General features: G+C 43.8%; 1 protein-coding gene across 4 annotated transcripts in view; it reads left to right on the plus strand.

The window, feature by feature from the left end:
• The window catches only part of Elovl2 (ELOVL fatty acid elongase 2), a 37,289-nt gene extending 16,862 nt beyond the window's left edge, over positions 1-20,427 (plus strand). For 3 of the 4 annotated variants that reach the window (XM_051194401.1, XM_051194403.1, XM_051194402.1), the window contains exons 2-8: positions 5,593-5,656; positions 9,978-10,165; positions 12,849-12,926; positions 14,826-14,997; positions 17,636-17,760; positions 18,200-18,334; positions 19,952-20,427. In XM_051194401.1, the coding sequence (XP_051050358.1) occupies positions 5,593-5,656; positions 9,978-10,165; positions 12,849-12,926; positions 14,826-14,997; positions 17,636-17,760; positions 18,200-18,334; positions 19,952-20,077 (888 nt within the window). In that variant the 3' untranslated portion in view covers positions 20,078-20,427. The remainder of the gene's footprint in view (positions 1-5,592; positions 5,657-9,977; positions 10,166-12,848; positions 12,927-14,825; positions 14,998-17,635; positions 17,761-18,199; positions 18,335-19,951) is intronic. The other variant, XM_051194404.1, reaches the window with a different exon arrangement.
• Positions 20,428-25,722: the final 5,295 nt, after the last annotated feature.

Consider the following 25,722-nt stretch of genomic DNA (forward strand, 5'->3'; position numbering starts at 1 on the left):
ATGAACTGTTAACATCCTTATGATGCTTAAATATATGAAAGTTGAGTACCTAAAGCTAGCTTGCACTTTTCTACCTGTCACAGAGGCCAAGGAGAATGAAATTCCATCTTTGCACCCATAGCTCAAGCCTCATTCTGCTTTTGGATGGTCTGCCATCCTCATAATAACCACTAATGTCTCTCACCTGACATTGCTGAAAAACTAAGGGAGAGCTATAACTAGTTTTTCTTCGCCTTCTAGGATAGACTGCAGTGAGCTATCAGCTGTCACTTCAGTGACAACACACTCACAGAAGAGTGTGCCCCAAAGGGTTTCTTACATTCAGCAGGGCTAGCGCTCTATTCTTCAATGCAGTCCTTTATCAGTTGGTTTCACGGCTTAAGGGAAAATACAAACCAGATCAACCACATGACTTTTGGGTTCTCTTATTGGAAGTAGCAGTTAAAATAATCTGGCTTTACCAAAAATGTATTGAAATGCTGGAGATATCATTAATAACATATATATATGACCTTTGCCTGGAAAATTAGGAATAAAATCTGGCCCATATTTTTTCATAAAATCACAAGAAGCTTTGCTTTGTTTCCTGTTCAAAGGGATAGCACTTGTTCATGAAAAGCACCGACCTGCTTCCCCTCTGCTCCGCACTTGACAACCAGAGCACATGCGAACACAATTTCCTTTCATTGCCACTGTGACTTGTGAAAGAGCCTCATTCTTCCCGTGTCCTTAAGACACGGAGACTGCAGTCGTCCTGACTATTCTGAGTACAGAAATCTGGCTTTGGCTTAATCTCCAAGGAGGTTTATTTTAGCTTACCACTTCCTGTGGAACTAGGGGTTGTGATGTCTGTAACAAAGATTTTGACCTAGTAGAAGTGCTCATTGTGAAACTGGGCTCCTTGTTTAATGTGTAGTGGATTTCATTTTACTCAACTAACCCTAAGGCAAGTTGCTTTATATCTTTTAATAAGATCAAACTGTTACAAGAAAAATGTTTGGTTTTTCCCCCATTATTCTGGAGGGAAGACCTTAACTTTTTCCAAATACTTGCATTTTTTAAATAGATTTCATTGTTTATATTCACTGTGTATAGTACTATGTTACAGAAGGACATTGTCAGACAAGCATAAAACATACATTGTGCATGTCCCCCCTCACCATCCCTATTGTCCCTTCTCACCCTACCTCCTCCTCCTGATTGCCTTCTTCTCCTAGAGTTTCACCTCTTATTTTCTTAGCATGTATATATAAACAGTTTTACATATCTACATAAAATCTACCAACCAAAATATGAAGACATACTAATTTTTGGGTTTTTTCCCCCAAGGTTGGGTTTGTTTGCTAAACATGATTATCTCCAGTTACATCCATTTTCTTGAAAAAACAAACACACAAAAAAACCACTCTGTTCTTTATCATTGCTGGAAAAATGGTATTCCATACATATTCTATGTATTTTTAAGTTCTCTCTTTTGTTGTTAGACACCAAGATAGGTTCTGTAACTTGGCCATGTGAGTAGTGCTGCAGTGAACATTGTGTGCCTGATCTCAGGAAGTCCCTGATGTCTTGAATCTGGGTCATAAGGTGGATCTAATTTTATTTGCTGGGAAATCTCCATACTGATTCCCACAGTGGGTGAACAGCTATGGCGCCCCTAATGTGTGCCAGACAAAGAGGCTTTTGAGTAGTTTGGGAGAAGGGAAATGCAGAGGAACAAAATGCAATTAAGTGCCATCTAGGCACTAGCAAGCAAAATTCAGGCTGGCAGAGAGGAGGAATATAGTGCAGTAGAATCACTCCAATAATAAGACATGCCCTGGGCAGAGTGGACATGAGGACATGGACGCAGGGAGGCTGAAACAACAGTGGAAGTCACTGAATCTGGCTCAGCCAGGCAAAGGAGTTAATAACAACTATTTCATTTTCTAAAACTCTCCACATTTTATGCCTAGGAGGAATGCTAGTTCCTGAGCCAAGTGTGGCAGTGCACGTCAGTAATTCCTATTCTCAGGACACTGAGGAGAGGGAACTGCCAAGTTCCAGGTCAGCCTGGGCTACATGGATAGCAGGGCACCACCAAAACGAGTTCTTTTTGTATGGCCAATCGAGGTAAAGGATTTGGGGTCATTTGCATCTGATATCGGTTGGTTTGCCTTACTGCAGTCCACCAAGTGGGAGATAGGGTAGGAATAATCCCCAGGAGTCAGTCAATAGGCTCAGTATTTGACTGTCATCCTGAGTCCTGGACACAAGGTAAAGATATGTCCCTGAGGGGACACATCTCCTCCTGAGCTCCCTACAACTTATCTCTGACTTGAGGCTCTTGGGAAGTTTCTGGCCTTGGAATCACACCCCATTTCCTGATTTGCTGTCATTGAATTTTTCAGCATTACTGTATTTGGAAACATAAAAAGAGAAGTAAAGATTTTTACACTGTTACACTCAAATGTAACCATCTGTTTTGTGTCTTAATATACTTGTTTTGAAAAGCAGTGAACTTCTGCTGAAAATGCCTATTCTGTCTTTAACCCATTCTCAAAAATTCTGCTAATAGAAGAAACACTAAGATTCTAAGTCACTTTTTAAAATACAATATAACACCACCATAGGCAAAAACTAAAATCTACAATATAGAGCCAGTGAGATGGCTCGGCAGGCAAAGGTCCTTGCTGCCAAGCCTGAAACCTGAGTTTGATAGCTGGGTCCTGTATGGTGGAAGGAGAGACCACCTGATTCCCACACATTATCCTCTGCTCTCCACATGCATGCTGTAGTGTGTCCCGGTGTACGTGTGTGTGCATGCCTGTGTGCGTGTGCGTGTGTGTGTGTGCATGCATGTGTGTACCTGTAAAATGCCTAAAACAAAAGGTAGAAGTGAAGAGGAGAAGGAAGAAGGGGAAATAGGAAAGAGACGAGATGAGATATCCAGTCCTGCATCCACAGGGCAGGATGGGCTAATCTCTCCCAGGCTCCTGCCTCTGCTTCTACAGAATGGCTCTTAATTATGATTGTAATGGCCATGTAATGAAGCCTTCCTGGAGGTAAACCCAGGCTACTGAGGAAGATGTAGCACTCTTCCAGGCATCGTAGCCTTCAGAAGCAGACCAGAAAAGAGCCCCCATTTGAGATAACCTGGTTTGACTTGACCTCCAACTGGTGCAGTTAGAGATGGGTGGGCAACCAGTTGGCACTGTGGTGGCAAAAAGCTAAATTAAGTTCACTCTTTTTTGTTCCCCCAAGTGCTTGCAGAAGCCAATGGCTAGGGCGAGGGCATGTCCCAAGAAAGCTGCTAAGGTTTCTGTAGTCTGTGCAGTGGAGCTGCTGGATAGGCCACCACTCCTCTGGGAGATCTTCACACTTATGGGAGGAGTAGAAGCAGCTCTTAGGAGTGCTGCTTCTAGCTGTCAAGGTGGTGGATACGGTGGTAGAGGTGACATAGGGGGCCCTGTGTTAATAGTGGACATGATTGGGTGGGCAGCCCAGATTGATTAGGGTGCTCTGGGCTACAGCTCTTCAATTAGATTCACTTCTGGTGCTCATGGCTTTCTCTAAACTCTACTTTCCATATGGCATCGTTTTCCTTTTGCTTGAAGACATCGCCAGCATACTCAGAAGCACAGTCCTGTCAACTGCAGACTTCCTTATGTGTGTGTCCAAGTGTCGTTATTTAGCCCTTTTTTTTGAAGGATAGTTTATTTTTTTCTACCTACAGTCCTCAAACAAACACTGCTTTCTGTCATTAAAGTTGTATTTTCCCAGCATTGCCTGCCTTTCTACCATGTTAGCCACTAGATGCTCTGGTTATCAGTGCTTCCCAGATGAGCTATATGTCAACTTGCATCTGTGACTCTCTCCTGAGACAGGGTCCCCAAGGGTCAGGATTCAGCAGGAGCTCTTTTCTAACACAGTCCTGAGAGCTTCATAATGCTTTTAGGCCTGCAATTCTGAGTTACTCTCTAGACTGAGAACGTCATGAGGATGAGGACCATGTATGCTGACTTTGCCCTCAGCATCTAATGCTGGTGTCAGTTGTAGTGAATGGCAAAGAATGAAAGACTGGGTGCCCTATTACTCCTTTTCCATCTCTGCTCTTACTCCTTTTCTGCTCTCTCTCTTCCTACCACCTTGTGCTTTGTTTCCACAGTATAAGTAAAGTTCTGAACTTTGCCACAGTAATGGGTCTATAGTCTACTAGTCAGTTTTCTTAGTTCTCTACATTTTGGAAAATGGGTTTTAAACCTGAGCAAACAAGCCAAAACGGTTCAAACATTTGTTCATGGTGTGGCAAGAGCCATGAGTCCATCTGTGGGTGTGGGGTTAATGCTCTTATCTGTTGAAGAATATGATGTCTGACAAAGATCCGCAGATCAACAGCCACACAACTGGCTTTCTGTCCTACGTTGTCACGTCACTGCTCCTTCTCAAACCTGGGCTTCTAAGATGCCCCACATGGAAGCCAAAGATATAGCAGTGGTCCCCAAAGTTCAAACTTGACTTAGCAAGACACTTTTTACAGGGATGTCTTGAAATAAGAAAGATATGGTTCCTAACTCACTGCCTGGCTATAATTGGTGCTCACGAGTACTGTCTACTTCCCAGCCTCCTCCAGAGCTTCCTCGGGGTACCAAAAGCCCATTATATTTTTCTTGAAATTTCAGGGTCAAAGAGTGAAAAGGATTAGGTGTCAACAGCTGGGGCCATACAGGTCCTTTCCTCAGCTTCCTGAGCATCAGTCCCCTCCCTGGACCTGGCCTGTCAGATTGTCTGAGCATGAGGTGTTATAGAGGGTCATGACACTCCACTTTGAATGTGGAGCTCATTCTTTGTAAGGGCATCACACCAGCTGCTACCAGAGTCATCATCTGAAATCCCTTCCCAGAACCCTGGATCCTGCTCAGTCTTCACTCCCCACCCCCATTGCTTGAAAAGGAGTTCCAGACTTTGTGTAGGGACAGGAGACTTGAGCAGCTATTCTGAGCAGACAGGCAGGGGCAGGGCAGGATGGTGGTAGGCAACATGTTTGCCATAAGATGCTTAGCAGTACCTGGCCCCAGTTTGAGTTTGTATGGCAAGAACTAATCCAAGACATCCAGGTAACATTCATTACTGTTAGTTAGTGCTGATGTGCAAACATACAGGTAATAGAAAGTAGTCAAATATTCTCTTTCTTTCTGGACTAGAAAAACAAGCCCCCTTTAAAGCTGTAGGTTTGGCTCTGGGAAACATGGAGCTGCTGAGTCCCTGTTGAAAACTGTTTATGTCCTGTAGACACAGACTCCCTACTCCCTACAACAGCTTTCATTACAATCCTGGAAGCTGATTATGGAACAGCTTTGCCTGTAAGCATTCTAGAGGTGATTGGAATTGGTTTGAGTGAGCCCACGTGTCTGAGTCCACCAGGTGGTTTGAGATGCTTCTTACCTGGACACAGGTAAGCTGGACACAGCAAGGCTGTGCTTCCTGACCACTCTCAAGAAGTCTGCAGTCACATTCCAGGAAGCTGAGGTCCTCACAGATACAGTAGCTAGAAGTTGGTGGTGGCCGCTTGTGAGTTTAAAAAATTCCTGCTTAATTTCCCCTCTCTTTTAGGAGCATCTGAAGGCCTTTGATAATGAAGTTAATGCTTTCCTGGACAACATGTTTGGACCACGAGGTGAGTGGCCTGCTTGTCTCTGGGGTCCTGAAAACGGCAGCATCTGACCTTGTGGACCGTAAATGCCTTGCACAAGGGCCTCTTTCCCAGAATAGCAGAATCCATGTTTTTTCTGCCCCACCGTGTCCCCTGGAATGAGGGGCAAGTGCAATGTAAATTTTCCTTCAAGGTATCAGCTCTGAAGCCTGATGGTCCCTTTGCTTTCTCCATCACCTGCCAGCCTCTAGTCAAAGCCTGTCGCTCTCACTCATACGGATACAGCCACTCCAGACATCTTTTGACTCCTCAGATGTGTAAGCTTGTTTTATTTGCTGTTTCCCTGCTTTGCTTCTTCCTGCTGTCTTCCTCTCGCCCCTTCTGGTCAGCTCCTCCTATTGCAGACATAGCTGTGGGCTTTCTAGGGTGTCTTCCTCTCTACTGCACCTCATTACTCTAGTCTCCACATTTCTCTTCTGCACAGGCTTCCTAGAGGCTGCTTGTCTCTTGAGAACAGGAGCCATGACCCTGTTTACCATCCATCAGCACGGCATAAACAGCTCTGGGAACAGAGGACTGATATTTCTGACTAGCTGAAGTCTGGACAAATACTTTGCTTCACTTGCGCTTGGTCGTTTGACAAGCCTGTGGGAAATCCTTGGTTTCCATAAGCAGTTTCCTCAAGACTGTAAAGACAGGAAGACGGGCTGAGGTCTTCCCACTTCTCACAGCCTTTACCCAAACCTGGAGATTATTTGGACCATGCCCCAGTTTCCGCTGAGGCTCTGAAACCTGTTCTAAGTGAATGGTGACTTTTGTTGTTTTAATAGAAACTGTGCAGTTTGGCAGGGGTTTTTCCAGTCTTCTCCGTGAGGATCTTGTGTGATGGGCCAGCCATGTCTGTCTGTAACCTCCACACACCCTGCTTGTAGTTCTAGAAAAATGGGGAGGAGCTGGCCCAGAGTGGAGGGCATGGCCTCTTGCTTAGGCAGGACACCACAGGAGCTGTGAACTCTTGGAGCCCACAGCTTTCTGTTTCTCCCAGCAGAAAGTTAATCATTGATCTCTCTGAACTAAGTTCACACTAAACTTTGCTGTCAGTAGGTTAGTGGGAGCTAGAATGAATATAGACATGGGTCCAGTTGAGGAGAGGATTGCAGTTGTTACTGTGCTTCAGTAATTCTAGTGGATTTTCCCTTTGTAGCAGGGAGATTATAAAATTAAGTTTCACCACTGAATTGGGTTACTACAGTCACACCAAGAATCCTAAAGGTGACTGGCACTTACAGTGACTGCCATACCCAGTGACCTCAGAGGCATCCCTGGCTTTTTCTGATCTTGCACACACACTATCAGTAGCCTGTGGGATATGCCAGACACAGACAAAGAGTAACACTACTCAGGTATCAAAGAAACAACACAACAAATGCTCCCATGTTTTAGTTGCAGCAGTTACGATCACCTTTAACTGTGGCAGCCATAGACAGCAGCATGATAAACGCAGTAAAAAATTCAGGTGCTATGTTTACAGAGCATCCGCTGATGTAGTTTACATGAGCCTCCTCCTAACTCTACAGATATTAGTTACAAGTAAGACAGGAGAGGGGACTGGTTCCTCCTCTCCTCACAGAGCGCAGGCAGTGATTGCAGAGGGAAACCTAGCACGTGGGAACAGTCAGGGAGCAGCCAAGACACAAAGCTGTAAGCATGCATTCCCTAGGACCATGTGGCTTTGAAATGACTGAATCATATTCCCCCAGTTCTGAAGTCAAGGTTGGGCTCACTTGATTCCCTTGACATGATAAGAAGAACCCATCTGGTGTTGCTCTCCCAGGGTCAGATTGCTGGCAGTCTGGTGTTCCTTGGCCTCTAAATGCATCTCTGTCTTCACATACTATTCCTGTCTTCTTTTGTTCCTTCCTAATAAAGATAGCACTGAGGGTTTGGGCCCATCCTAATCCAATATGATGGAAAGGGAAGATGATCAGTGTGTGCTTTCTGCCCTCTGTGGCTCAGGTTCCCTAGGGAACCTCAGGAATGTCCATCTTGTATATATAGGAGGATTGCTTTTAGATATCTGTCAACATGTGTCAAGGCTTTACGCAGCGCCTGACATGGAGAAAACCCTCACAGTTAGCTACGGCACAGGAGCCTGAGCAAGAACCCAATGTGGTCGTGACCTTGTTGAGCAAATGAAACTATGATTATGAAAGGCAGTGAGAAATGGTTCCCTTCAGAAGGCAGAGTCTTCATGTGGCCATTAAAGGATGAGCAGTAAGGCACTAGTACATATGTCTGTGTCTGGAAGGCTGTCACTCACCTAGTACTCCATCTCCATCACTAAGGGGGGCTCTCTGCCTGTAGAATACTCCTTGGCACAGTGGCAGTGCTCACAGAGGCACTCACTCTCCTCATCGGTGTGTCTATAAGTGTGCTAAGAAAGGGTAGGACTAGACAGTGTGGGGCATACCTGGGAGGTGGACTGAGGCTGTGGGAGAACCAGCAAGGTCAAGAAAAGGAGAGTTTTGTGCTGTCTGAGTAGGTTAGAAACAGCATGCACATTTTGTGATTCCAGGCCAGTCTTGTTTAAGGAGACTTACAGGTCACTTCCAGGTTATTACCCAGTGTTATAGTGTGATCAGAGGCTGTCAGGTTTCACTCTCTGGAGGAGGGGCATCTGTGAGTCCCTGCTATTGACAATTCTAGTTCTGAGAGAGCTAAGGCTAAAGCCACAGTTTTGTATCATGCTAATCAGCCATTCCAGGGTTCTGCCTCTTAGTCCTCAGGGCCCCATGCTGACTGTTCTGGAAGGCCACCACTGTGGAACCTGGGTGTTGGGGATGATGATACAAAGCGCCCTCTTTCTTCTGATCTTCCCAGTGGGAGGGTCTCAGCCAGGGTTATGGACTGAGGTGGCCGATAGAACACAGATCCAGACCCTGCTGTCATTGTGTTGCCTTTTTCTCGGCTGTCTTTTCACCTGTAAGATGTGTTGAGTTAGAATGAATAAATGCAGTAATTAATGCAAAGTAACCAGCGGCTTCCTTCCACCTTTCTGTCAGTGCCAGCCATTTGTTCCTTGAAAGTTCCTTAAAGATTTAAATGTGTGTGTGCCTGTGTGAGCTTACATGCACTCTGTATGTAAGGAGCCTCAGACATCAGAAAAGGCATCGGATCCTCTGGAACTGGAGTCACCAGTGGTTGTGAGCAGCCATGTATGTGCTCAGCACTGAACCCAAGTACTCTGCAAGAGCAAATGCTATTAAACTCTGATCCCTCTCTCTAGCCCTTAAACATCAGGGGTTTTGTTGTTCTTGTTTCTGAAACAGACTCATTATGTAGACCAGGCTGTTCTGGAACTCAGAGATCTGCCTGCTCCTACCTTCGGGTGCTGGGATTAAAGATGTAGACCACCACTCCCAGCCCATGAAAGCTTTTGAATTTATTTTTATTACTTTTAATTGTTCATATATGAATATGTACACTTGAGTGTAGGTACCCATGGTGTTCATTCTTGTGAAGCCAGATGACTGCTGACTCATTTAAGTCCCCATGAAAACTTAACTGTGCAGCCCTGCTACACTTTAGTTTGCTTAACTCAGCATTGTGTGTGTGTGCGTGTGTGTGCGTGTGTGTGTGTGCGTGTGTGCGTGTGCGCGCGCGCGCGCACGCGTGCACATGTGCTACCCTTAGCTGATTTTGTTTCTGTGGCTTCTGTTACCCACAATCTACTATAGTCCAAAATAAAATTAATGGAAAATTCCAGAAGTAACAATATGTATGTTTAAAATTACATGCTGTTTTGAGTAGAATGATGAACTCTGTTCTGTCTGGAACTTTAATTATCCTTTTGTTCAATGTACCCATGATATATATACTACCCACCCCTTAGTTATTCTCTAGTCTTTTGGTTGTCAAGACTATGTAGTTGCACAGGGCTTGCATCAAACTAACACCTGATTTACTTAGTAGTGGCCTCGGGTGCAAGAGCAATGGTGTTGGCAATTTGGTTACTGCAAAGAAAATCATAACTTGCCTCCTTTAAGTGAAAAGGTGAAAGTTCCCAACTTCATAAGAAAAGTTCCAGTGCTGAGGTTGCCAAGATCTAGAGAAAGAACCAGGGTGTTTGTGAGTTTGTTCAGGGAAAAGCAACTTGAGTTGGTTATGCGAGTGCCTCTCAAATGGCAAGTGCTCAGTTAGAACAGGAAATCAGTGTTCACTGGGGACCGTGGAACCTCCCAGCTTGGATAAGGGCTCCCACTGCACAGACAAGGATGTATGCAAGTATTGCTAACTGCATGGGAGCTTGTTCCTCAGGCTTCTCACCATATGCTTCTCTTTCCAGATTCTCGAGTTCGAGGGTGGTTCCTGTTGGACTCTTACCTTCCAACCTTCATTCTTACCGTCATATATCTGCTCTCAATATGGCTGGGTAACAAATACATGAAGAACAGGCCTGCTCTTTCTCTCAGGGGAATCCTCACCTTCTATAACCTTGGGATCACCCTTCTTTCTGCATATATGCTGGTGGAGGTAAGTGTGAGAACCGGTCAGGTGCAGCCTTCCAGAACTGTGAAAGGTGCAGTTGGCAGGTGTCATTCTGTAAGGCCCCAGAAAGCTGTTCTTGCATTGATACCTGCTCCTCCCAAAGCGTCTAAAGCCCTTGTTTCTGACATGAATGTGGGCCTGTTTCTGTATCCTTAGACAAATTAAACCTAGAGCCATGATTTAGTGTGAGGGCCTTTTGAAGATCGTGCTCTACACGTCTCTTCTTTTATACACCTTATGATCCTGATCTAACTGTGTTAAATGATTGACATGCAGTTAGTGTACAGAGATCCAGACACCCCCTTGGAGGGTCTTGCCCAGTCTGGACCATGCTGGCAAGCCCGTGTTGACACTAGTTGACTCTAGCTGCCTACCAGGCCTTCAACTCCACCCTTTAAAGCACCGAACCTCAGGAAGAAGCAATGATTGCTTTGTTTAATCATACTGCAAGGAGGAATCTAAAGTATTCAACTTGCTCTAGCAAAAGTAACAGAGTAAAAGGAACAAAAAATAATCATTTTAAAGGAAAAATTAGGGTAAAACCATTTACAAAGGTTATAAATGGTTACTAATGACAAAGCAGGACTTTTCTACTGACCTTAAAATTTAAAAGGCAGTAAATCCTTATCTTAAAATGCTGCTTGCTCACTCTGCTTGCTCACTCTGACTTTATTTTGTGTATTATCTAGTATGCACCATTTTAATAATGGCCACTAGCTGCTGCCATAGTGACCCAAATAAGACACTGATGGGAAGGGTTTGGGATGAGGAAAGCCATGTAAACCTTCAGCATCAAATCACAGGTGACCACTAAGTTTTCTGACACTGAAAAGACAGTTTCAGGTTCTTCGATAAGGTGTGCTTAGCATGCTAAATGTGAACTGGCCAGATACAGCATGGGTTTAGTTTCTTTTTTCTTGAGACAGGCTTTCTCTATGTAGCTCTGACTGTCCTGAAACTCACTATTAGAGCAATTTGGTCTTGAACTCAAAGATTCATCCACCTCCTGAGTGCTGGGATTAAAGGTATGTGTCATCAGTGCCCAGTAGATGACTTAGTTTCTTTACATGGCTGGAAGAGACCTTCCTTGATGAGGAACAAGCCTGGAAGCTGTGTCCCAGGAGGCTGTGCACACAGCTTCGCAGGCTGCAGCTGCAGGTAGCTTGGGTTAGGTGATAAGGCTGGGCTTCAGAGTTATTCAGCCCCCACTCCCGCCCCCAGCAGCGTCATGTCCATCTTATTGACAACCAGGTTTAATTTCCTTCAGTACAAAGGTTAGATGGCTTTGGTACCCAGCCCAGCTCGAGAATTGTGAGTAGCCCAGGAGGCAGTTTCCTAAGTCTTGCTGCTTAATTCTGCTATGCAGTTGCCAAGTGTTTAGATAGGTACCATGGGATTGGTGACAGCCCTGGGCAAACAGAATATACCCTGTTCACTAAGGGGTTACCCCATGGCTGTACTGTGTATGGAAAAGATATACTTAACCCTTCAACTACAGCTTTTATCCTGAAAATGTTTTAAATATTTGTGTGCAACATAGACTTCTTGGTCTGAAAACTGCACCAACACACACACACACACACACACACACACACACACACACACACACACTTATCCTTCCATCCTTTAAGGCATCCTGGGTCTCCAGCCTGCCACAAGTAGGCAGCTTGGGACAGGAGTTTAAATACAGTTCAGGAGGCTACTGGGACCTGATTCAAAATAGAGTGCATTGGAAAATCCCTGTGTTTCTGCTTTCACAGGACTCATTTGTCCTCAGAACCTTCAGCTATGATTACATCACTCGAAGGTGATTTTCTTAGATGAGAAATATACCAACTACATCAGAACTGTGAAGAAGAGACCCAGGGTTCCAAACATTAGTTTCTTAGTCATTAACATTGTTAAGGCAGAAGAAAATTCTAGGCCTTTACCTGGAAAACTTTATATTCTAGGATTTTAAGTTGTTGCAGGGAGAGAGCTGCTTTTGTAGAATTTTTCAATGAAGAATTTAATAGGTTTGTTTTCTCATGTTGGAGAAAGACCAGGAAAGAATGAGTTAGGAACTCTGAGTTCTAGTGACATGCCTACCACTCCTTAGCTGTGCAACCCTGAGCAAATCACCTCACATCGGGTATTGCTCAGGGATCACTGCTTCCTGAGGATGGGACAAGGATGGATAGATAATGGGCTTTTTTTTTTTTTAAGGGCAGCTTTTTCATTAAAGACTAATTGGGAAGGGAGGTGTCAGCCACACAATTTGATTGTCAAGCAGCACAGATGGTGAAGAACATGTTTTAAGAACTTTCTGACCCCTTATAGCTGAAAATTGTAATCTACATTTCATAAATGTATTGAAGCTGAATATATTTTACTGTAGTTTACTAACAGTTGTTTATAATTCTGTGTTGTAAGATAGCTAAATAATTCATACTATATTTATAGGTGCTCTTATCTTACATTTGGGATCTGAGTGATTAGAAGTATGTGAAGGGATAGAAGCCCTGGCTGATGTGCAGCTGCAGGAGCTTGCTCTTCACTGGTGCTTGAAGACAACCGGGTCAGATTCTGGGGCACTTCCGCCCTAATGAGTGGAAGCTTGTGGGACATGTTCAGTGCCAGCCATCACATTCTTGTGTTGATTTCTTTCCTTTCCTCTGTGCTTTGGCAGCTCATCCTGTCCAGCTGGGAAGGAGGCTACAACTTGCAATGTCAGAACCTTGACAGTGCAGGAGAAGGTGACATCCGGGTGAGCCCTGAGAAGTGTCTCCATCCCCTCTACAGTTGAATCTGGGATTACACTGAAGAGCTTTGGGGTCTGATGGAAAGACCTGTCCTAGGAAAGGCTGGGTGGAGGGCTTACTGAACCATACGCACCCTGCCTCTACCCGGTGCAGTGAGAATGGCCTCGCAGCCATCTGCTGTTTCAGGACATATTTAAGTGAACACCAGCACTTGCAGACTTTGTTTATCAGGAATGTCTTTGTGTGTACTTTTTAAAGAGAAACAGCAGCAGGAGAAATAGGAAGCTGGTGGGCGGGCGGGCAGGGATAGTATGGAAGCTGTACTGCTCCCAGTGCACACCTTGTTTGACTTTACATACATTGTAAAACAAAATTAGGTTTTAAAAGGAAACAAGGCAAATTTCTTCCCCCAAACATTAGAAGCAAAGGTAAATGAACTCACATACATAGGAAGGTACCCATCCGAAATTACAACTAGCGCATAGCCGTGGGGGCGGGGGGTGAGGGGGGCACAGATGACAGCCATGGCAGGGGGAGATAGATAGCCATGTGGGCAGATAGCGGGGGGGGGGGCAGCATCTTAACCCAATTCAGAATTCTTTGTTGCTATTGCTTATTGTTTAAGATGCATTGCTGCTTTTAGACAGCCATAGGACACTGAGGGATAAAGTATTTAATGAACTAACATCATTAGTAACTAGCATTTTTAAAAGGTATCTATTTTTTAAAGTAGTAAAAGTTAAACCTAGTAATCATATATGCAAATTGGAAGTGTCATAATTAACCTCGTGAAAGAGGCCACATTTCATATCTTTTATCTGTGACAGCCCAGGGCACTGAGTATGACTTTACTCAGTTGCTGTCTACCAGAAGGCATGAGGATTCTTAGGGGCACAGCCAGTTCCAGGCTTGGGCCAGGGAGTGTATTTAAGATGACTCCATCCCCTCAGCAGAGGAGCTACACATGGCTATTGGGGTCACACATGGTAATAGGAACTTCCGTGAAAGACTCCCTCTCATTGGCTATCGAGGAATTCGGGCATCAGAAACAACACTGCCTGCGATGAGCTGGAACACACTGAGTCCAGGTTTTAAAAGGATGAAAAGGAGATTACATCTTAAAAAGAAAACAAGTCTCACATTGCCTTTTAAAGGCTGATACAACACCAAGTCATTGAGAAAAAACTTAAGACAAATCATTAAACATACATGGTGTCTTTTTCCAAATACACGAGGAGAAAAACCTCTCTATGGGAGAAAAATATGTAAGTCACCAAAGAATCAGAACATCACCTTGCATCTCCCAGAGACACGATGCATCCCTTGTAAAACTGTCCATCACGTGAACAAGAGAGCATCCAACTCCAGTGATGGGAAACACATAGTGGTTTCGTGTCACACACTTTCAGAGCTCTGGGTATAGAGGTATAGTTAAGGCAGTTCTGAGAAAAAAACTAGGCAATTGGGTAAAGTTCCTGAGAGAAGATGGCTGCTCAGATGAGAATTAGTGAGGGATGGCTAAAATGTGCCAGATTTGAGGCAGGAAAAGTGTTCCATGTAGGTGGGAGGGAGATTCAGTACCCTCACCGGCTAACGAGACCACGTTTAGGGTTCACAAAGCCCTGGAGGTAGTGGAAGGTCCTGACCTTAGGTGGGGAATAGTGAACAGTAGCCTGTGGGTGTGGGGGAGTAACTTGATTGGATGCATGTCTGGGAAAGGTGCCCCATCTTTCAGTAGAGAGGGGTGGACTGCATGGAATAGGAAGAAACTGGAGGGAAAGCTAGCAGATAAGCAGCACTGTGTAGTCCGAGGGAAGTGGGGGTGGGAGGCAGAATGCTGCGCACAGGGCAGAGCTGGGGTTCACGGGGTACTCTGTCACCCTTTCTCCCTCTTGAACTTGTAGGTAGCCAAGGTCTTGTGGTGGTACTACTTCTCCAAACTAGTGGAGTTCCTTGACACGATTTTCTTTGTTCTTCGAAAAAAGACAAGTCAAATCACCTTTCTTCATGTCTATCACCACGCCTCGATGTTTAACATCTGGTGGTGTGTTCTGAACTGGATACCTTGTGGTCAGAGTAAGTCCTTTTGGTAACTGTTGGTTCTGAGAAATGAGTCTCACAAGAACACGAGTGCACCTCTTACCATCAGTATGTGCAGATTAGGAGAGATGGGTGTCCCTAAAGTAGTGTCCTAGTCACTACAGGAAGCACATTTGCTGGTGGCTTTTTGGTTTCTGGATTTTTATGTTGAAAAACGCCGAGCAAGAGTTTAAACATATACACATACATACATACATACATACATATATTTTCTTTGCCATACACCAATTGCCAGACGGTCAGAGAGGTGCAGGCCTCAGCCAGAGCCACCTGATTCCATAGAAGGTGGCTCTGGTCACCTGAGGCTGCACCTGCCACAGCCACCACCTCACTGTGAAGCACAGCAATTATTTCAGCTCTTTGGGATTTCTTACCTTACACTCTGAAAAACTAATAGCTCTCTGCACCAAAGAAAATAGCTTTCACCTTTAAAAATGAGAACTATTGTAAGAAATAAATTTTAAGCTGGATGTGGTGGTTCATACCCTATAGTCCTAGCACTTAGCAGGCTGGGGTAGGAGGAGCTATAGCATGGCAGGACCCTGTTTGTGCACTTGCACACATGATACATGTAATACAATAAACTAGTGTGCTCATAGATACCATATACTTTGTATAGAGCAACAGCTCCATGAGGTTGTATTGGCCCTGGCTTTACCTGGAACACTGTGGTGTCTTGTTTTAACCCTACTTTACTTTCCTTTTTAAATTTTATGTTATGTACACTAGTGTTTTGCCTTGGGTGTTGGGTCCTGTGGAATTGGAGTTACAGACAACTGTGAGCTGCCATGTGGGTGCTGGGAATTGAACCTGGGTCCTCTGGAAAGCAGTGTTCTTAACCACTGAGCCATCTCTTCAGCCTCCTTACCCCTGTATTTTACTTCACTTTAAGCAGCTAATGATATCTCCCTATGTTGACTGCACAGCCCATAGGGAGTGGTGTAGAGTGCTCACTTGTGACTAAAGGGAACAGTACTTTTATTTAAATAATTATGTTCTCATGATTTTGAAAATGCTCTATAAAAAAAGTAGATGGGACAAAACAAGAAAAAATGATTTTAGAGGGCCAAGTATATAGCTCACCAATGGAGCACTAGCATGTACAAGGACAATCCATCACCAGTACCACACACACACACACAGTCAAATTGAGTGGTGGCTTTAAACATTTTTAAATGGGTGTGGTGGCACATGCCTGTATTTTTCTTTAGGAGTGGGGTCTTGTATCAACAATAGAAACTGCCACAGATACGTGGGATGCAGATGCCCCTTGACATACCAAAGAGTCAAATCTGGTAAAGAACCCTCTGTGGATTGAAAACACCATAATGTAAAACCACATATGACATGCTTAGTCCACCATCATAGCCGAAGTGCAGGGTACAAACCAAGTGGCCGCATGTCCTGGTTGCAGTATAGAATGAGCTGCAGTCATTTCCATCACCCACCATCCAGAGAGAGTACTAGACCACTGACAATACAAGTCATCACTCAAGGCTCCAATTACAGTTTCTACAAAAAGTCTAATTTTGGTCCTGTCGTTAAGTTGAAAAATCATAGAAGAGTCGTCATTAGGTTGCATGCCATTCCTGGCTGTCAATGTACAAGTGAAAATTTCAATGCAAGGAATGGAAGTTCGCAGAAGACGGATGGCCTTTACACTCACTCTGGGTCTCTAGGTGCTAAGGAAGATTAGTGAATGTCATAGGAGCAGGTTTTTGAGGATTTTTTTCAGTTTAACAGTGTCACTGGGCACTTAAAATTTACAATGCACTATTCATAGATGGTCCTGTGAATATATGTGTGCCATATCTCCAAGATGATCACAAAAATTATAAGTACAGAGCTACTCAGAAATGAGAACCCAGATGGCAAATAAATATCACTCATCTTGCACTGCTGAGTATTCCCAAAGTGTTGGTTTCCATAGAAACCCAAGCATCATAGTTCATCCTGGCCAGTATTTGCTGAGAACTTACTGTATGCATCACACTGTTCCTTTTGCTTTCCAGTTATCTAGGTTACTAATTAATGTAGGGTGAGAAATGGGGGCTAAATAATTTAAATTGACTGAGAAGCAGTAAGCAGAGCTCTTTAGTTCATACAGCAGGACAGTCTCTCAATCCCACCACAGCTTTGAGCAGATTCAAAGTGAGAAAATAGCTTACATAAGCATAGTCAAGACGGCATAACAAACCACTAGGCAAGTGCTGTGCCAATCCTCCAGCCAGAGGAGGCTCTGTCACCAACATGGCTTAATCAAGGTTTAAACAAAATAGGGTCAATCCTCCTTTAGTGGGAATCTTCAGCCAGACCCAAGTTCACCTTTTTCTGCCTCCCTGATCAGCTGGTAAGAATAACAGTGAGCCCTTTGCAGATACAGAGTGGCTGCTTTGGTTGGCTGGACATCTCTCCAGTTTACACCTCTGTCTAGGAGGTTATACTGAATCCTGGAATGACGACAGCTATCGGGCTCTCTCCATGTGAATGCTGTTGTATGATTGCCTACACGCCTGTTAGCACTTTTCAGTCAGGATGCAGAGACCATCACATATCGAGGAAGGACGAGCACCTCACGTTCTGGAGTACTAACTCACATACTCCACTGTCCTAGGCTTCTTTGGACCAACCCTGAACAGTTTTATTCACATTCTCATGTACTCCTACTATGGACTCTCTGTGTTCCCGTCCATGCACAAGTACCTTTGGTGGAAGAAATACCTCACACAGGCTCAGCTGGTATGTCCTTCTTTTTTTGCTTCTCCATGTAGTTCACAGACAGGGAAGGAATAGGCCATTCAGGCTCCGTGACTAGGCTGCCTTTTATCTTAACCTGTCCTTGAGGAATCATACTTCAGCATTATAGTGTCTTTTGTGTTTATTACAATTAGCTTCTAAGTGGACATTTTCTGATCTGGAATATACATGAACACTTTTAAGTTAATGTGCAAATTAGATCATTTCGATAAAAGTGATCTAACTGCTACTTTTCCATGAGAAAATGGACAAATGTATATACTTACAAGATTTCAAATAAAGTCTCTGGCAGAATAGTAGAGTATTGAGGCCTTTTTCTTGATTTGCTTCTGTAGGATATAGCCAGGGACAGTAGCCGTGTGTAGATAGGGGCCCACCTCCCATGGGACCTGTACTCACCTGCAGCCCTTCTGCCTTCCAGGTGCAGTTCGTGCTCACCATCACACACACTCTCAGTGCCGTGGTCAAGCCCTGCGGCTTCCCCTTTGGCTGTCTCATCTTCCAGTCTTCCTATATGATGACATTGGTTATCCTGTTCTTAAACTTCTATGTTCAGGTATGTAGGATGCACATGTTCAGGCCTAAGTGACGAGCTGCCCAGTGCACAGTTATGTTTAAGATAGTGGTATGCAAAGGAAGAAGTAAAGGGTGCTGTCCTAACCCTAACCCCACATTCTCCTCCAAGAACAGCCAGCTAGCAGTCCAGTTGGCCTTTGCTGAGAACTTTTGCTGAGGGACTGAGTTACAATTACACCTACATGTGGACTTGCCCCATGCTGCATCCAAATCTGTTGTCAGAAAGCTGAACAGGTATAGTCACAGAGCCCGGAAGACTGAGTAGAGCAAAGCTTGGGAGCAATCGTATGTGGTGTTTAATAATGAATTCAGGAAGCCTCCATCAGCCGCTCTGAGACACATGGGAGGCAGTGTTCCTTTGGGGAAACTCCTGTAAGTCAAACCCAGCATGGACAGGGCATGCTGACTCGATCTTTGTCAAGTGACATTTCCTTTTCAATTAACAATTTAAATGAAAGAACCCTACAAAGTGACTTTTAAGAACCCATGCAGGCTGCTGCAGCAAAGGCCTCACTCAGGTGGTTGTGAATTTTAAATGACAGGGCTAGGGAAATGGAAAGGCTGCTTCAGACAGAAAACAAAAACCTTAATTTATATTCAAATAGTACTTCTGAAATTCTAGTCAACTCTGTTTTCTCCTCCAGACAATTGCTCTCATTTTTTAGTTTTTGTTCACTGGTGGTTGTATGTGAAGGACCACTGTGGGAACTGGGCCTTTGACAGCTTTTCAGAGTGTTTCTGAATTGGACTGGTAACCAGTCCCTTTCCCTCGAGGATGTCTAAAGACAGACACATTGGTGGAACCAAAAAGATCTACACATGCGCACCAGAGCTCAAAAGGGATGACATGGATGGGCTTACGGCAGCCCAGCAGTGCTAGGCAATGGCCACACAAACCATCTCCACAAACTGGTCCAGACTGAATTTTAGTTCTGACTTTACAACATTCCAATTTTGGCCCTTGTTAGTGCCATCATTGTTTTTTAAAAAGTAAAAATGCTGTTATCCCAGCACTGGAAAGGTAGAGAAGATCAGGAGTTCAAGGTGATTGTGGGGTACATAGCAAGTTGGAGGCCAGCCTGGGCTGAATGAGACCTTGTCTTAGTCAGTCAATCAATATGACAGATGATGTATTCCATCAGAATGATGATGTAAGGCTGAGTGGAGTTCTGTGATAGATGACATAATTAATATCCATCAGACCCGCTTTCCATCTTCATTACTAAAGAGAACTATTAAAACCCTGTCAGAACCAGGGAATATTGTAATTACTATCTCTAAATACAAAGTAAAATAATGACTCCCTTTATCTTGAATTTTAAAGGAACTTATTTTTTTTTTTCAGGGGAATACCTAGTGTAAGATGCTTTGAATGCTAAGCAAAGTATGATATAATGCAGATAACATGGAATAACCTACATTTACATTCATGTATTTACCTTGGTTCTTACCTGAGCTTTATAGCAAGAGGCTTAAAAACAAACAAATTCTTACTAGACGACCCAGTGCCAAGGACAGTTGTGAGGTGCTTTAACTGCATGCTATGTCAGAAGGGTAGAGATTGGCTTATTAAAACGTCTCCTCTGCACTCTGACAGACATACAGAAGAAAGCCAGCAGAGAAAAGGATGCAAGAGCAGTCTGCAGGGAAAGAGGTGAAGAATGGCTTGCCCAAAGCCCACTTCCTCGCAGCCAACGGTGTGACAAACAAGAAGGTGCAATAAAGAAAGTGATGGGAAGCGAATGAAAAGTGCAGCCGCCAGCAGATGAGCTTCTTTTAAAGCAAAGACTGAATTGAAAGTTGTGTTTTAGCATAAACTAATTCCTTTTGAGTTTGTAAATCATTTGTACCCAGAATGTATTATAATGTATTGCTATTAGGTTACTCTATTAACTGAAGCGATGCTGACCTCTACAAACCTCAGAACAGGTGCAGCAGCCCGTCCCTCCTGGGCTCTTCGTAATGCCTTATTCGCACAGAAAACCAGGAGACACGGGCTTTGTTTTTATGGCAAGTCTTCAGAGTTAATTTTATTACATTAAATGTGTAAAATAAAATGTTGATTGTATTGTAGATGCCAGGGTCTGCTCTAGTCCATGTCAAGCAATAATTGTCAGCGCATAAATCGATGGCCAGCCCTCTTGCTCCAGAAGGCATCAACCCTAGGCAGTGTTCAAAAGGGGTCCCTAACAAGACAGAATCTAGCATCACATCTCCCTCGCTCAAGCCAGGGAGTCTGCTACAGTTTTTAACCACTCTGATTCTCAATTCAGTGATGTTGTGATGAGATTGGTTCATCTTCAACACAGTTTGAAGAGAAGTCATTCTGTGAACAAACAGCTTCTTGAGCTGGGTATGGTGTCATATACCTGTGATTTTACGTGTTAAGACAGCTTGGTCTACATGGGTGCAAGAAGACCCTGTCTCAACCAGAAAAAAAAAAGTTTCTTGCCAAATTGTCATAACTCGGGGGCTTTGGGCAGGAGTGGTCTCTGTTTCAATTGGCTTCCTTACTCATACATTTCTGCTTACCTCTCTTGCTAGTCTGGATTCAGAGTTATGTCTCCATATCAAAAACTTTGTCTACATAGAGCTGCCTTGCCTTTTCTGAACAAAGGCTGGAGTCCAAGTGCAGTTCTCCTTGGCACAGAAATGCACCTGGAATACTTAATAAATCATAATCAACAGAGGCCCAGGGGCAACAGGCCTCACATTTGTCAACTGTTGCTTCTGAGCCGACTCATGAATTTTATCCCAAGTAGTTGCTAGCAATCTTCATAAGTTTAAGTTTCAGAAAACAGAAAAGGGTGTTGTCATTGGAAAGATCCCATGGGCTGGGAATTAGCCATCCTGAGAGTGTGTCTGGCCCAAGCAGCATACACTTTCCATGCTCAGAACCGTGGTCTCCCGGTCTCCCCTGAGAAGCTAGTTCAGAGGCAGACCGAGTCCCTGGCCACTGCCTTCCCACCACAGTTAAAAACTGTACCAAGCATGAAACAGTGCATTTTCCAAAACATGACTGGCTAACTTTGACCATTCCCCACCCCACCCCCATCGTAGCAAGTGTGTACTGGGGTCATGGTTCTGGCATCCAGCCACACGGTAGGCTTTTCTTTGGTGCCAACAATAGTTCCTGCCCACCCTTGTCTTTCCTTTCTGGGCAAGCTCCCATTTTAATTTTTCCCTGTTTAAAAAAAAATGTACTGACTTTTTAAACTCGTAAGTATACCGCGCTTCTCAGTGGGAGTCCCTGTGTCCTGTGCCATCCCTTACTGTCATTCCTGTTGGACAGACTCTTCCTGTCTGCTGACCACCTAACACTCAATGCATTTTCTCAAACTGGTCTGCTCCCAGGTGCTTAACCACCATCTCTAGTGACTTGGACTCAAGTTAGTGTGTTATTCTTTCCCAAGAATTCATTTCATGGGTTAGCTCTGAGTATGTTCCCGTTCTTCTGTGCTGAGACACAAGTCAGCCAAAGGAGCAAACTCCTTGGTGAAACTGGAGTTCAGTTTTTGTTCTCAAACATGATCTGAAGTCTGTTACTGAAGTGAATCCTGGGTAAAAATGAGACTGAAGAGGCATTACTGGTCCTTGCACCCACGCTACTCTCACTTGCCAGTGCAGCACACCTGCAGTTGGGATGTTTGCACAACTTCACATCTGTGAAGCACAGAGGATGTCGTTTCCGTATAGCAGTTCATTAACGGCAGCTCGAAGAACCAGCCAGCTTTAAACCTCCCAGAGCAAAGCTCAGTACAACACTAAGCCTTAAACCACTCAAGGGCCAACAAGACATGCAGAGCTATGAAACCTGAGCTGCAAAAATGGGATCTGGGAAATACTTTAACCCATTTATTCTTACTGTGAATTTTCTAAACTAGAAGTATAAAAAATGTCTATCTCTATAATCTGATAAAACAGTTTACCAAGTAAATTCCCTTTTATTCATGAGAACAAAAGTACTTGGGTACTATAAAACCTTAACTTCCCCAGCTTTTAAAATAAAATGGAATGTTTGCTGAATGTAATTAAGCATAGAAAATGTCAACCCATCAGAATTATATTTATACATATTGGTGAATAAGTTCCTGTCTTCCCATATCAGAGAATTATTATTTTTTTACCAAAATAGCACTTTGTAAGAAACCATTCTAGTCCTTCCCAACATTCCTGTGTCATTTAAGAACATTAGTAGAGGTCACTTCTCTGGAAATTGAGGATTTTACATTGTGTTTTCCTTTGGAAGTGCTGCATCTAAAGAACACAGTATCATGACTGGGGTGAAAGGGAGGCAGAAGCCATTTTTCTTTTAGATAAAAAGCATTCTGTGTGATTGTTGTATAATAAATTGATTTTTATGCTAAAAACACGTTGCCCTTTTTCTTATCTGGCTCAAAGAAGGTAAAATGTGGGCCTGTGCGGTATTCCAAGTGGTCTATTATTCAGGGATTATTTTTACCAATAAAGTGAGATTTTAGTGATTAATCTTAAATTCTTAATTCATTTTAACAAGCAGTGTTATGTGACATTGTTAATGCAGAATTTATATAATAAATGAAATAGGAAGGCTTGTGTTTGATATGAAAGAGAAACTCAAAAGGAAGCTGGGAATCAAACAGAAATAGTGAAAACAAGTTAAATAAAAAAATCTTGTGTAAAGCTTCGTCAATAGCATAGATAAAGGGGAGAATAAAAGAGATGGACTTGAAGACAAGGTTGGGGTTTGTGACATTCCAATAAAGACAGAGATTAGTTGGTCAAGAGACCTGGACAGTACTTGTATGACACACAGGACACTCTGCAACTACCACACCATGGGATTAAAGAAAGTGAATTCCCTACTAAAGGAATAACAAACATTTTAAACAAAGCCACAGCAGAAATTTCCTTAAATTAGGCAAAAAGACAGAAAGGAAGAAAGAAAGAAGGAAAGAAAAGAGAAGAGCCTAGCCTATGTAGATATTGAAGGCATTTAGAACAGAAACAGACAAGACCTCTTCATGTCATAATTAACTCACTAAATGCTGAGAACAAGATAGCATAGTGACATTGACCAGAGAGAAGCAACAACTCACGTGACAGAGGCAGGCCTATGAGAGTAACCACAGACTCTCAACAGAAACTAGGAAAGCTGCAGTGCTCTGGACAGCACTTGGGATGATGCGGGAGCAGGGAGGCGCTTGGAACAATGCATTGTAAGTTTTGAAAGACAACTGCCAATATAGACTTTTATACCCAGCAAAGCTATCAGTCATAATTGGAAAAGCAAAGTCTCCATTAAAAAAAATAGGTTGAAGGAATTTATGATCACTAAGCCAGCTCTACTGAAGACACTTGAAGAAATTATTTTTTAAGCGTAAGAGAAAGACAAACACATCTATGGTGTTGCAGGGAAGAATGAACCACCCTTGGATAACAGTTAAGCAAGAAAGGAATAGAAAAACACCAAACAATACAAAGACAATACGATGATAGGGAATCATATACCCCTTTCCATTATGCTAAGTATGAATGGTTTCAATTCTCCAGTCAAAAAACAAAAACCTGGGCCTGGAAGGTGGCTTTGTGGGTAAAGTGAAGTTGAACAGAGATCCCTAGAACCCTTTTAAAATCCATGCACACTAGTATAGTGTGACTATAACCCCACCCCTGGGGCAGAGAGAGAAAAGACCTCAGCGGCTCACTGGCCAATCCAATCAATTGGCTGTTTACTTTGCTGCTCGGAAACTTCTAAATTTCATAAAGTGCTGTTCTTCCAGCAAGAGATGCTATTTCGAAAACTAAAGCGTAGACATGATGGAGGAAAAGTAATCCCTTATCAGCCTCGGGCCTGCTTTGTGTCATGAGTTAGTCTCAGCCCTTACACAAGGACCTTGCCAGGGGCACTCAGTCTACTGTCAACTCCTTGTTCAGCTGGCAACTCCATGCTATTGTTCACATGGTGTCTGAACAGTGGGGGGTGTGAGAGCACAGTTAAGGAGGGAACAGGAAGTAGGAAATGGGGGGGCAGAGGAGGCCTTGGGTCCTGCCAGCACAGGAAATAAACTCAGAACATGCCTACCAGATCACTCTGATCCTTTATAATCTCAAATCTCACAGAATCTGTGAGTGTCACCAGCCTTGGAAAGGACTGACTTCCCTCCGTCCTGGCCACAGGTAGGGGATGGTACAGAGGCAGGGTGTGGAAGCATTAGGATCCTCCATGCTGACCTAGTGGGTTTACATTCAGATGTGCAAAAGCCAGGAGCCATCATGCTGCAAGCAGTGAGTAGGGTCATGGGGACAAAGCAAATACAAAAGCTGTTGTGGAACATGGAAGGTCAGACAGAGAGGAATATTAGCTCTGAAGAGTCAAGCCGAGTTCACAGAGGGCAGTGGAGCCCCTGTGGTGGGCAGAGCATTATTCTTCCCTAGGACTGAGTCAAAAAGGAAGTAGGCATTCATCCAAAGTAGCATCCAAAGCCATTAGAATCAGGGTGAAGCGGTCCCTGAAGGACAAAGAGTCTACTTTCCCCTCAAGTCACATCCTTGCCCACATCAGTCAGCTATGCTGCTACTCTCCAAGCCAAGCCAGACCCACGCTGCTTGCACACAGCCCAGCACTGCACTTGGAAAGCTGTTTTTCCTGTTTGTTTGTATAATTGCTTGGTTCTCATTGATTTCATCAGAACATCTTGACAACAGCAACACTGCACCTTCAACCAAGCTCAGGAAAGACTCTGGTTGGCTTTTCAAGATGTGTCTTCCCAATGCTTGAGCTCATGTTTTTGTCATCTTTCATCTATGTGGCCTCTAAATCAGCTCTTTAACTCTCTCACCTACCATTGTCACTCATATGTGACACCCGCCTTTCATTGCTCTCATGGGTTTGAGTCTCAAACGTTCCCGCAGACTCATGATTCAACACTTGACTTTAGTCTGGTGGCAGTATTTTAGGGGATTGTGGTACCTTGAGGAGATGGGGGAAGTAAGTACTTGAGAGAAGTAAGCCACTGGTGCCGGCCCTTTGAAGGACTGAGCCTGGCCCATATCTCTAGATATTCTCTACTCTCTTGTATGCAATGAGAAGGGAAGATCTGCCACTCATTCCCCTCCCAAGAGTTCCACCATGCCCTCCCCACCATCCTGAACTGAACCCTCTGAATAATAACTGGAGTTAACCTTGACATTTCTATCACGTACTTTGTTCACAGCAATACAAATGTAGCTGTTGTACTAAGTAAGCTATAGTTAGAGCTTTCACGATGGCAATAAACTCTTCCAAGTCCACTGGATTCCACTGCATACATCCTAGTCTTCCTAAAACACTGTGATAACTTTATCATTCTCTAGCAAAAGTTCTCATGTACATACTCAGTCCTTCCA

This window comes from Phodopus roborovskii, unplaced genomic scaffold (genome assembly GCF_943737965.1).
Source record: "Phodopus roborovskii unplaced genomic scaffold, PHOROB, whole genome shotgun sequence".
Classification (NCBI taxonomy): domain Eukaryota; kingdom Metazoa; phylum Chordata; class Mammalia; order Rodentia; family Cricetidae; genus Phodopus; species Phodopus roborovskii.